This window comes from Hypanus sabinus, chromosome 5, assembly GCF_030144855.1.
Source record: "Hypanus sabinus isolate sHypSab1 chromosome 5, sHypSab1.hap1, whole genome shotgun sequence".
Taxonomy (NCBI): Eukaryota; Metazoa; Chordata; class Chondrichthyes; order Myliobatiformes; family Dasyatidae; genus Hypanus; species Hypanus sabinus.
In genome coordinates, this window is record NC_082710.1 from 52,837,774 (window position 1) to 52,851,646 (window position 13,873).

The 13,873-nt window shown below is 39.4% G+C and overlaps 1 protein-coding gene across 4 annotated transcripts in view; it reads left to right on the forward strand.

The window, feature by feature from the left end:
• Positions 1 to 13,873, forward strand: part of dock8 (dedicator of cytokinesis 8) — a 259,562-nt gene that overhangs the window by 175,659 nt on the left and 70,030 nt on the right. For 2 of the 4 annotated variants that reach the window (XM_059969949.1, XM_059969950.1), the window contains exons 22-23: positions 2,965 to 3,140; positions 8,100 to 8,195. In XM_059969949.1, coding sequence (XP_059825932.1) covers positions 2,965 to 3,140; positions 8,100 to 8,195 — 272 coding nt within the window. The remainder of the gene's footprint in view (positions 1 to 2,964; positions 3,141 to 8,099; positions 8,196 to 13,873) is intronic. The other 2 variants (XM_059969951.1, XM_059969952.1) reach the window with 1 other exon arrangement.

The window sequence follows — 13,873 nt, forward strand, 5'->3', positions numbered from 1 at the left end:
GATCTGGGTTTGAGAGGGTGAACAGCTTTAAGTTCCTCAGCATAAACATAAACAAGGATCTCACGTGGTCTGTGCATACTGGCTATGTGGTGAAAAAGGCACAACATCACCTCTTTCACATCGGATGGTTGAAGAAGTTTGGTATGGGCCCCCAAATCCTAAGAACTTTCTATAGGGGCATGATTGAGAGCATCCTGACTGGTACGGGAACTGTACCTCCCTCAGTCACAGGACTTTGCAGAGAGTGGTGCGGACAGCCCAGCACACCTGTAGATGTGAACTTCCCGCTCTTAAGGACATTTACAAAGACAGATGTGTAAAAAGGGCTCAGAGGATCATTGGGGACCCAAGTCACCCCAACCTCAAACTGGTCCAGCTGCTACCATCCGGGAAACACCACTGCAGTATTAAAGCTGCAACCAACAGGCTCAAGGACAGCTTCTTCCACCAGGCCATCAGCCTGCTTAACTCATGCTGACACAACTGTATTTCTATGTTATATTGACTATCCTGTTATACATACTATTTATTATAAATTACTATAAATTGCACATTGCACATTTAGATGGAGACATAACATAAAGATTTTTACTGCTCATGTATATGAAGGATGTAAGTAATAAAATCAATTCAATTCAAATCAATTCAATCTGAGATCTGGAATCATGTGAGCCATGATTTCTTTCAGCTGAATGTGGGAAGACCAGCCACTGACACAAACACAGTACCATTGCCAACACCTTGTGATCCTCTTTAAATCATTTTGCGACCTTTTCACATGCCTCTACCTCTGTCACATTGCCTACATCCTCCTAGTCCAAGTTTGCAAGTGTTCAGTTGTACTAACAACCCACAAGTTGGCCATTCACACATTGTCATTTTAAACTTCTGCCAACTATAGCCTGTCCCATGCCAAAGCTCTGTGTTGTTCTTCTCATCTTAGGTCTGAATTGGCTCTTGGTTCACCTGTCAATTAAAATTTTCATCCTTTAAGATTACTTGAAGCATCACCAGACACCATCCTTCCCATTCACCTTCTCCAGGGCGCTTTCACTTTCTCCTTTCCTCCAGCTAAAGTTATTTCTGCATCCTTCGTCCTTCATTTCACCCCAATTGCAGTTTTTTTCTTCTCTATGTATCTTTCTCATTCCCTAGAATTTCCTCCCAAAACCAATCTTTTGATTTCTTGTCAGATGATCTTTCAAGCTTTTAGTCACCGCCTCCCCCATTTCTTTTACTTTACATTGTTGTTATCTTTCTTACATGTGTCAACATAAGGGAATGCTGCCTTGGAAAAGCAGTGAAAATTCAAATAAGTGATCACTGCATTTAAGATTATTTCCTGTGTTTGCCTCATTCCCTTCAAGTCAACATATATCACAATGCAATTTCAATCAAGAAGGATAATGACGTTTCTGTAGCACATTGAAATATTGAACTAATTCTTCTTTTAATGTTAGCCTAAATTTTTAACATTGGTTTCTTTAAAATTAAATTGATTAGTTTAAATTTGCCTGGGAACTTAGCTTGCCTAGTAAAAAAGTAGAAGCATGAGACTATCAGCATAATCATGAAACATGGATCTGTTATTTCTTAATACATAACATGTTTCAGCAAATTTTCACACAACATCAGAAACATAAACTGATTTTAACCAGAATTGATAATGTTGATTTTAATCTTCCGTGGCTGAAGTTGATCAATTACACCTTGAATTGCATAAGCTGTGTTTCACCACTAGGGGGCCGCTCAGCAGCCCTGTATAGCTGCAGGTGAAAGCACCTCCCGGCTGGAGGGAAGAAGATTAATTATTATTGAGGCCACCACATCCATTTTCAGTACCATTTCTTCCTCTGCTCTACTGGAAACGGTATAACAATTGAAAGAGTTTATAATCGGTGTGATTCATTCTGTACACTTTAAGACTGAAGATATATTTTAAAGTGGATTTCAGTTTTGCTTCTTTCTTTTACCATGGCAAAAAAAAATTACATTTTATCAGCACGTTCCACTCTTTGCACATGTGTTTATTTTAATTGGCAGTAGTTTTACCTGGGATCAACCAGATAATGCACAAAAGCTCTGTTTCTGCTGGTGGATATGAAGGCAAGAATGCCAATTGGTTCTGAAAAATCTGCCTGATTTAGCATTATAATAATATTCATAATACATGTATTTACCATAAAAGAGCTAATTATAATTTTCAAAATCCACAGTGTTTGTGTATTTGTATTACCTATTAATATTTATCAGTCAGGGCACTGAATATAGGAGTGGGAGGTGGGAACTTACTTTGTAGTTACATGAGACGACAGCGAGGCCTCACTTGGAGGATGTGGACAACTTTGGTCACTCTGTTAGAGGAAAGAGGTTACTATCAAGAAAGAGTTAAGCAGAAAAGATTTACCAGGCTATTGCTTGTGGCCTGAGTTATGAGGGGAGGATGTGCAGACTAGGACATTATTCCAGGGAATGTGGGAGACTGAGCGGTGACCTGATGTAAGACCGTGAGAGGCGCGACAGTGCGAAAGCACATAGCGTTTGTCACAACGAGGAGCTGCTAAAAACAAGAGGGATCGTGTTTAAGATCGGAAGTGAGAGATCTAAAAGGGCATCAGGGGCAGCTTCTTCGTGAAAAGGGTGGTGCATATTTGCAATAAGCTCCCAGAAGTAGTGGTTGAGTCTGCCGCATTATGAACATTTAAGAGACGTCTAGATAAGTACACAGGTAGAAGAGGTTTAGTGGATTATGGACCAACCTGGGCAGGTGGGACTAGCTCACTGTGCAACACAGTTAGCATGGTCAAGTTGGGCCGAATGGCCTGTTTCCACACTGTAAGTCTATGATTCTATGACTCTAAAATGAAGAGTCCTAGTATGTAAACCTGTTTCTCTTCTAATACTTCTCCCAAAAATGATTGACCGCTTTGTGATGTTGGCACTGATGCAGACTGTTTCCTTTAGCCCCAGCGATGCCCACTGTGTTTCCCGAGAGTCGGTACTACACTGTGGGACGCTCCAGTGCTGCCCTTGTTGGGTCCAGACTCATGCAGTCACGCATACTGAGCAGCAGCAATCCAGATATTGCAGGGATCCAGGGCTTGACAGATGAAGACATTAAGAACTCTACCTCTTCCAAGGTATGGTGCTAACAGTAAGAGAAATGTAATCTAACTAACCGCTTTTCAAAATATCTTTTTTTCACAAAGGCTGGGAGAGAATTGAAGTCAAACTAATCACTTTAGTTCAGAGAACTGAATCATATGAAATTCTGTGTCAATCCTGCCGCTCACATTATCACCCTGCAATTGCTGTACTGTATCAATTACAACTCTATTTCGGTGGATGAGATTTCTGTTTTATTAGTATTTGGGAAATGAGAGGAAATAAATTCCATTGTCGGTATCCAAGGGCTGCAAAATGTTTCTAGTCATCTCTTATCACCCTGTGTTAATCCAAGGATAGCCAGTTCCACTCTGCAGGCTCGGGCTAAATTCATAGATATTTTGAAAAACAAATGTGTAAGTACTAATGTTTCCTTCAGTCTGCCACACTAGTTCATTTTATCAATTTATAACTATCTGTTATTTTGGGTATCACAGGTAAATTCTTAAAAGACGCCTGAAACCATTGGAGGAGCTGCTCTTTTCCCATTGCCTATGCTACCTCAACCCCGCACTTCCAAAGCAAAACCTCCAACATTGCCGTTGGTTGGACCTTCGAGCAAAGTATTACAAACCACTTTCATCATTAAGGCTGACTGATTGGACTTTCACTTCACTCCTCTATGCAGGATGGGGGCCAAGAACCTTTGCATTTTTCACCAAGATTGTCTACAAAATGGTTCAGTGTCACCTTTATCTTCTTCCTTTTGCTATGGCACACGTACACTGTACACCTTAACTTTTCCTGCACGAGATCGCAAGAAAATGGGAGCAGGTGTCGGCTACCAGGATCCTCGGGCCTGCTCCATCATTCAATGACTGATCTATGCTGGCTTCAACTACTTCCGTACCAATTACCCAAAGCCCTCAATTCCTCAAGTTGTCAATTATTTATCTATCATATTTCTTCAATATCCTTTACATTCCACTTTCTCACTTAAATTTTTGCTCTTTATTCATTGTTGTTACTATAAAACGATATTAAACACTACTAATACAGTATCTTTATTTAGTATATAAATGCAGCATATGTCTATGCTGCTTGCTAACCAAAATAAGCAGCTAATTTTTATCTCCAGCGCATTTATAATGTTATCCCTTCCTTCAGTTGGTCCACCTGACGTTTTCTGTTTGGTGCTGCCTTCAGCAGAATTCTGAAATATAAGTGAAAAAATAATGTTTAAATGCAAAAGTAGAAAGATCAATGAAGTCTGACCTTTACTGAATATGCCTGTAAGAAAGCCAATCTCAGGGCTGTATATGGTGACATAGATGTACTTTGATTATAAATTCACTTTGAACTTTGAAGTCAAGTGTAAATCCCCCACATTAAGTTTTACTTATTTATTTTATTGAGATACAGTATGGGGTCGGCCTTTCAAGCCCTTCGAGCCACGCTGCCCAATAATCCCCAGTTTTAACCTAGCTAATCATGGGACAATTTACAGTGACCAATTAACCGGCCAACTGATACGTGTTTGGACTGTAGGAGGAAACCAGAGGACCGGGAGGGAGGAGACCCAGCCAGTCATGGGGAGAACGTACCAACTCCTTACAGGCAGCTGCGGGAATTGAACCCGGGTCACTGGAATTGTAAAGAGTTGTGCTAACCACTACACTGCCATGCCGCCCCTGGAGTAACAGGAGTATTCACAATGCAAGACAGCAAGATGGCACGACGATGTTTTAATAATTTTAAAAGCACCGGGTATCTTTCCAGAAATTTAGGGAACCAAGAAGCTAAGGCAAGTGAGAAACTAAAGGAAATTATAATTCTAATATGGAGCTTGAGATATTAGGTTTTGAGATCTGATCGATTTCCCAGATCCTCTTCATTTTTATCCCAGAGTACTCAGGAGAATAACCATGGAAAGAGTGGGTGTGCTGCTTACCTTCCTCCACATTTTCTTAGATAGAGAATTATTCCTGAAAATTGGAGAGTGGCGTATGTATACCCTCTTTTTAAAAAGTGACAACACGTCAGCTGACCAAACATCAGAAGAGGAGGACATAGAGATAGCTGTAAAGGAAAAGATATGTAAATGTTTAGAAAATATCAGTGGACCAAAATTAACATAGATTTGTGGAAAAGAAACTCCATTATATAGAACCAGTTTTTTGAGAAAATAACTGATAGAGCAGATTGGGGGGGGGGGGGAATAAAACGTGTACGTGAAACTTTGATAATGACCAAAATAATTGACTAATGTGTAGAATTAGTCGTGTGTATGGTATTGTGGGTAACGCATTGGAATGGATTGAAAAGCGAAGAGGAAAATGAGATGGTATGGCCACATAACAAGATCAAGTGGATTCTCAAAGACCATTCTTCAGGGGAGGGTGCAGGGGGAAAGGAAAAAGGGGCAGTTAGAGGAAGAAATGAGCAGACAACATTGCTGAGTGGACTGGAGAGAGCTTTGCCTCAACCCAGGCACTAGCCCACAATCGTGAGAAATGGAGGTAATCGGTGCAGCACTGATCTGCACAGTACCCCTGCGATCCAGGAATCCATATCCAGAATCCAGAACACAGTGATAAGTGAGTCATTTGGTGTGGCAAGCAACAACTAGCAGAGTATTGCAGTGATCAGTATTTGGATCTCAACTATTCACAATTACCCAAATAAGGGAACAGTATTTAATATTTCAATATTTGCCTTTGATGCTAAACTAAGTGCCATATTGAGACAAAGCAAAGAGTCTTCAAAGCATTTTAGATCTGTTAGAGGCTGCACAGTAGCGCAGCAGTTAACAAACCGCTATTACAGCACTAGCGACCCAGTTTCAGTTCTGCTGCTGCCTGTAAGGAGTTTGTACCTTCTCCCCATGGCTACATGGGTTTCCTCTGGGTGCTCTGGTTTCCTCCCACAGTCCACAGGCGTATGGGTTCGTAGGTTAATTGGTCACTTGGGTGTAATTGGGCAGCACAGGCTCATTGGGTCGGAAGAGACTGTTACCGTGGTGTAACTCTACATATTGAGTGTGTGGACAGATGCAGTATAAGATGAATATGTGCCAAGTTATCTGCTTCACTATGGAAAGCACAAAGGCAATGCATTACTTAAATTATCCGCGATTGGAGAATATTAATTCACTTGTATACCAATAGTTGAAAGGAAACATGTAGATGCGGTGAAACGTTTAAAAAAGAACTACATATTGGCTTTCACAGTAAGGTATCTTGAGTTAATTTACAAGTATGTCTTGCCACAACTAGACAGGACCTTGATGAGCACATTTAGAGGATTGTGTGCAGATTTGATATCTTTAGCTAAGAAGGGATATATTTGTTATGGAAAAGCACGTGCACACACACACACACACACACACACACACACACACACACACACACACACACACACACTCAATGCTCGAGGAACTCAGCAGGTCAGGAAACATCTATGGTGGAAATTAAATGTTTCAGGGCAAGACCTTTCATTAGGACTGAAGGGTCTTTGTTATGGATGTACTTGCATTGGAGTACAGCCAGTGAACAATTTGCTACTGTTGTGTGAGGAGCAATTGGATCAAACAAGTTTGTGTCTATTAGTTTAGAAGTATGAGAGGGATTTAATTTCAAAAGGTCGAAGGGCCCGTTCCTGTGCTGTACTCTTCAATGAAACTAACAACATACTGACAGACTGAATGAGGGACGTTGTTTTCCTTGGCCGTGGTGTTGAGACTGAGGACCTTCAGTTAGACATCTTGGTTGGCAGGCGCAAGATGGGCTGAAGATCTTGTCTTTGTGCTTTATACCTTAAAGACTGTTTATGCAACGCTGATTTAAGTAGCTCCCCTCTCTTCATAGACAGATTCAGAACCTGCCTTCTGCCACGCTGTCCTTTCTCTCCCAGTTGCTTCTTGCTCCCTTGCTGTCTTTTTCTCCGCACACTGTTGCTTGAAACAGCCTTTATGTACTTTTCTCGGGAGCCTCCTTACTGAGTGTGGTGCAGGTCATTGAGTCTCAGAGGTTAATCTTAATTTCCAGCACACCCTGACCCCATGCTCACTCGATGGTTAAAGGCAGTTTGTAAGAAGAGATAGCCCATTTCCAAATTCTCAGCTACAAAACAACAAAATAAGTTTAAATCCTTTACTTTACCTTAGCTCTCTGAATTTTGATCAGGGATAAAACATTAAGTGGAATTTCTTTAAATGATATCAATAGGATGCAAATACAATGACAGTCTGCTGAATGATTTAAAAATGACCTTAAAGGAATGAAGCAATATTATAGGAACTATAAAAGAAGGAAATATTTATAAACTTTTTACTTTTTTAAATTTTTTACTTTTCAGACTCCTGTTCTTCTAGAGAGACCAGTTTCTGGTATTTAAGATCATTGGTTGACAATAAGAATCTTCCAAACCTTGTATAAGCAATGTTGGTTATCTGGCTAAGATTATCTGTCTGTGCTATCAATGAACAGTTCACTATGGGTGGGTAATGCCCTAGAACAAAAAAGAGTGGACAAGGGTATCAGACCCTGCTGACACCAACCTCTGTTGTGGGGCTCCTCTATTGTTGATTTATGTTGGTTCAAAAATTCAAATTTTTCATCCATTCTTCATCTCCCCATGCCTACTCAGACTCCTTTGTTTCCAATGTCTTTACCTGAATCCATTTTCCTTCTTTTGCTGGTGAGCTCTGTATGCTGGAATTCCCTTCCTGAATCTTCGCTTCTCCTTTCCTGCGTTACTTTCAACAACACCATTTCCCTTTTTGACCGGGTTTGCTTATACTGTTTTTTTTTCATGTTCTGGAGAACCTGGAGCGATTTTCATCTAAATTGGCAGTGCTACATAAATGCGAGTTGTTTTTGACAATTTATTAATCCCATTCCTGGAACATTTATGTAATGTTGTCAAAGTTGATAACTGCACCATGTATTGATCATGTTACCTTTGCCCTGTCTCTTCCTGGATCTTTACTCCAGGGAATGGATCGAAGTGGTTCTCGGATGTCTTCCTATGTGGAAGTTAGCAGCTACTTCAACAACGCTGGTTCTGTTGGACGATCGTCAAACAAAAAGGTAGACTGCCACATAGCACAAAGGATGTTGCACCTGACAACATAGTTTGTTAAAATGAAATGCAAGTATTTGTCTTGTGTTTGTCCTGCTCCATTTCTTCAATGAAAAAATATGCATTGTCAACTCATTCTACACATTCAGACTTCTGTGAACATTATATCTCTTTTGTGGACGCTTTCTGCATCCTTTTTAGGCCTTGATTCTAAACACAAAATAATGTCATGATACATGTTACATGAGTAGCCTAGATTTTAATTAATATTAAGTTTTTTAAAACATTTTTGATAACTTACAATTAAACAACTTATTTCATTTGCTATGGCAAATGAACCAGGGAAAGTTTAAATAAAACAAAAAATAGCTCAAAATAATATAAAACAGAAACATTACTGATAAAATCATTAGTACATCTAATTTCCAAATCTGGGCATGTATGATTTCCTGCTTTGGTTCCTGGACTTTATTCAACTAAATAATGAGTTTGGGCATAATTGTACAGGCTGGATAGTGAATTTTTTGAAATATAGAAGAATACAAATTGTCATTTCTTCACCTATTTCAAAATTGACCATTCATAGAATAAAATAGAGGAAATTGGCCACTTGAAGCAGCTAAAGAGTAACCGGACAATATCTCCACTGTTGACCTCCCTAACTACAATCCAACACCAGTATCATTAAGCAACCCTTCATTTCCATTTCAGCCTGCAGACTCAACATGCCAACCTTTGCTGCAGCAGATCTTTTTCGTTTTGATACCATTGTACTCATACCCAAAATAGATAACACTTAAGCTATGTCCTGTTACCAGGACAATTAAATGTTCTCTCAAAATAGTCAATGTATAATAAACTAAAGTTTATTTGTTTTGGGTCATTTATATTCACAAAAGATTTCCATAATGAACATTTTCTTCTTTATGTAAGCTAAAAATTCAATATTTCTTTATGGCACAGAAGGAAGCCATTTGACCCATAAAGTTGCTGCGCTCCCATTACCCCACTAATTTCCCTGTAAACTCCCCAATTCCATCTGCTCCTGTCAGATTCCACACAGACAGCACAAGGGGTTTGGGTTGAGCACAGGTCACTGGACCTGCAAAGCAACACCTCAGCTAGCTGTGTCATTGTCTCACTGATACAGATAAATATCACTTCCTGTTTAGTTATCAGACATCATACCCTTTGAATGCTGTGTTGGTAGTTCAAGTGATAACTCATGTTATATTGATTGAATCTCGGTCACTTTGTTTTGTTTGTAGAATTGAAAAGGTGAAGTAGTATCAGAAAAATTGACAGATCTAAACTGAGGGTTTTGTGAAGTGGAGTTTTCGTAATTTTTACCCTATGTGGCTGAGCATACTATCTTAATAACTGAAACAATAACAACAAAGTGTTCCTGCAAATTTGAACAGCTGTGTGTTGTGTCCTGAAGCTTTGGTCCTCTTCTTGACACAAGATTTCTGCTGCTCAGCCAATCTCCATCTTTCAGGCCTACTGAAATCATTACTTTTTTCTCAAGTGGGTCTTTTCTCCCTTGCTCCTTTAAATCCAAGGAATGGAGACTCAAATGAGTAATTTGTTTCATCATTGACAGCCAAATTTGACCGAGCTGTATAATTTTTTTTATATAAGCACTTTGTCTCTTCGAGCTGTGCCGCCCAGCAGCCCCTGATTTAAACCTAACCTAATCATGGGACAATTTACAATGACAATTAACCTACTAACTGGTACACCTTTGGACTGTGGGAGGAAACCGGAGCACCCAGAGAAAAGATACAGACTCCTTACAGAGGACAACGGGATCGAACTCCCAACTGCACGCCCCAAGCTGTAATAGTGTTCCACTAACCATTACACTACTGTCGTGCCCCATAATGTACAATAAGCCCCTGATCTCATCTCCAAGACTGCTCGGTATTCCAGGTTCGGCTTGGAAAGTAAAGCTACTCCCCAAGCTTTTGATTCCACTGCAAACCATCTTCTTAACCACACTAACCCATGCCACTTCCACACTCACCTCCTAAAATGAGGGACCACATGGCTTTTTTGTCGTTACAATTAAAACTGTTTAATCAAATACCTCAGTCACTTCCCTCCCATCTCAGATTCCCTGTGCCCTATCCTTGAATTACTATGCTTTGCAGATTTTCTCTTGGCAAACCATCATCCCAGTTGCATGAGACTGCCAACCAGCCAGCTTCTTTCTCTAATGATCGTGTTCAGTGATGTTGCTGATGGTTCCATCACTTCAAATACTCTCCCCTCCTCCTTATTTGCCGTCTTTGCTCCTCTCCACATCAAACCAAATGCTTTCTGATTTCTACCCATCTCTCTTTTCTTCCCATCTTCTTGACCCTGCTTCCTGGAAATCACTTTGGAATTCTTCCAATAATGTATTTGCCGTGGTTACAGTAATGAAACAACCTCTGACATAGTTACAGTACCTGTGACAAAGGCAACCTATCCACATTTGTTCATTCCCTGCTATCCTTGATTGACTAAACCCTTCACATTCAATACTTTTCCACCATCTTCTAGCTGGGTGGGACTGCACTTGTTGGATTCCATTCTCATTTTTTGCAATATATCCAGAGGATCATTTGCAGTAGCATCTCTTCCCATGTATAAATTGTTATCCCTCATGCTAACCGGATCCTTCCTGTTTCTCAACTTCAGTTACCTCTTGAATACATCATTCAATACCACAGTGTACAGTCTGCGCAGCTACACTGACTATACTCACCATGTCACCAGTTCTCTTCTTACATCATTCATCTAATGTATCTATGCTGCCAGATTGCCTGTCCAACAAACAGAAAGAATTTCCAGCTATACATTGGGAAGACATAAATGTTACCTTTGATTTCCCCCCCCCCACAAACTCAGTTCCCCAGCTACAGTTCTATCCCTCCTCTTTCTAACCAAACCTTGTTATTGTCTGTGAACCCCAGTCAAAAGTGGAGTGATGTTCTTCCATTAATAACTATGCAAAAATTCACCCTCCACAGCATCACCTGATTCTAAAGCTCTCAAAGCACATCTACTGCTGAAACTCCTTTCAATGTCTTTCTCTCTTCAGAAATCAACTATTCAAGTGCATTACATCCTCCATCTACCCTTGGCAATCTTGAAATTCTGTTTGTAATGTCCCAATTATTCTTTGGTTCGCAGTCTGGCAATGTCTATTTTAAAATCATCAGTTTTGTTTTAAAATTACCTCTTGATCCTCTCTCCATTCACTCTGAAAGCTCCTCCAATGCTAAACTTTATGATTTCTACACACATTTAGTTTGGATTCTTGGTCATTCTCAAATTTAATCACACCATTGTCATTAACCATGTCTTCAGTCAGCATTGCCATCAGCTCTGGAATTCCCTCCCTAAATTATTCCACTTCTACCTCTTTTGTAAAACGTTTATTGAAACCCACCACTATTACCCAAATTTTGGTCATCTAATATTTTCTTAAGATGAAAGAAGATTGAGAGGATCCTAATTGATTTATATGGAGTAAATAAAGAGAAGCCATTCCAAATAGCAATGGTTCAAAGATCGGGGCATAGATTTAAAGCTTTGGACAAGGGGCACCCACGTACTTTTTTTATTTTCAGAGGGTATTTAGAATTTAGAATTATCTGCCTCTGGCAGTGATGGAAATGGAATCAACACCTTTGGTGAAGAATCAGATAAGCACACTGCAGAATCATTTGCAAAGTATGGGGAAAGAGGCAAATGAGATTGCTTTAGCAAGAGTCAACATTTAATCAGAGAGCTAAGTTGACTCCCTTTGTCATGTAACCACAATAAGATAAGGCCATTTTTAATTCATGTTTTTGTTGTGGTTGTTCAATGTCACTTTCCAGTGCCTCTTTTTACAAACTTAGTTTGATGCCTGACCTAGCAAATATTTTAAAATGAAGACACATGAAGATCTGTCCTGTGGAATGGAGTGAGTTTGGGGATTAACATTCAGCCCTACTGGTTCCGGGATTTTAAGGATTGTATTACATGAGCAACCCTCTTTCTGAAATCATCTGAGGATTCTTTTTAATCAATTAATTTCCCACTTGATAATACAAATTATTGACTGAGCTCCTCACCCAGTATTCAAAGGGTCCAAGAGTTAATTCTTCTTTACACCCACAGTCCAATAGAAGAGGAAAAGGTGCATTTTTAACAATACTTCCTGACTTTAACAGTTTTGTCCTCTGTTGGGGAAACTGATGTTTGCTGCAGTTCTGTCTGTGTACATGCATGAAATCACTAATATAATAATGACTGATACTTTGCTGTTTGTGTGGCAGTCTTCCTTTTGTATGGATCCTAAATGGTTTTGTTCTGCTTTAATAATGATCTCTTTTCCCACAGCAGAATGTTCACTCCTATGTGTGTGCGCCCTTTGTTGAAGGCACGTGTTAAATTTTTCATGATTATCACCTGTTGCTTAAAGACTAAAATTTATGGCTGTAATGACATTAGTAAATTTATTCTGCAATGCAAACAAAAAAAGGCCAATTATCAGAGCTACTACACATTATCCAAGCCTTTATTAACAAAACAGCAGTACAATCATAAAGCTTCTATATTTTAGTTTGGATATGTCCCAAGGTAAGTAACTGTCACATCTATTTATCTACTGATCACATTTAGTATAGGATATATTTCTTATGTTTTATTGTAGATCTAGTATTCCTAATTTGGATCATATATTAACTAAAATGGCTATTGAATACTGATGCAAAATTGTTAAATTGTAAAGAGTTAGTCTAAACATTCCTATCTAAAAAGCAATGGAGTCTAGAACTCCCGTCATTTGTTGCCATCTGGGCTTCACTAATTTCTGCAATGATCTTCTGCTCAGTCCTTCACACTAGAATTTTAGTTTTTGTGTTTTTTGACTTGTTTCAAATTTTAATTGCTAATCTCTTTTGGTGCACCCCATGGAGAATGCTTGGTAATAGGTAGCAGGAATCAGGCCGCTGGAGTCAGCCTTATCTGTACAAATGGAGGAGATTAGTAAGGCAGAACATTAGAAAGAAATTCCCACTTTTCTCTTCAGAAATATTTGAACCTGCTGCCTCTAAATCTTAGACGGTGCAACAGAACTTCCAAATAACTCTGAAAGTATTTTTTGTCTTTGTTGCAGAGATTTTTCCATCATTCCACTCTGCTTTCCATGGGGCTCCAGTGGAACTTGAGGGGGTGTTGGTAAACAAAAGCTCACCTATCACTGAACAAGTTTGAACCTAATTTTAGATTGTTTCGTGAGAAAAGGCAAGATAGTTATAGAAACGTTCCTTTATCAGACTTCATCAAATGACCAGGAACTTTAGGGATACACAAGATTGTAGATGGTGGAATGTGGAGCAACAAATACTCTGCTGGAGGAGTTTACAAGATCAAGCAGCATCTGTGCAGAGACTAGATCGGAAACATCAACAGTTCATGTTCTCCACCGATGGCCCACTTGACCCACTGAGTTCCACCAGCAGATTGATCACTGACCTAGAACTTTATGCTGCTTTGGATTAAATTGTTCAGTTAAGCAAGTATCAATCTTCAGATGAAAATCATAGAATCAGATGCTAGAAATCTGAAATACAAATGGAAAGTGTTGGAAACACTCATGAGGTTAGGTGCCAATTGATTTATAGAACAGATTGAACATTCTGTGTTC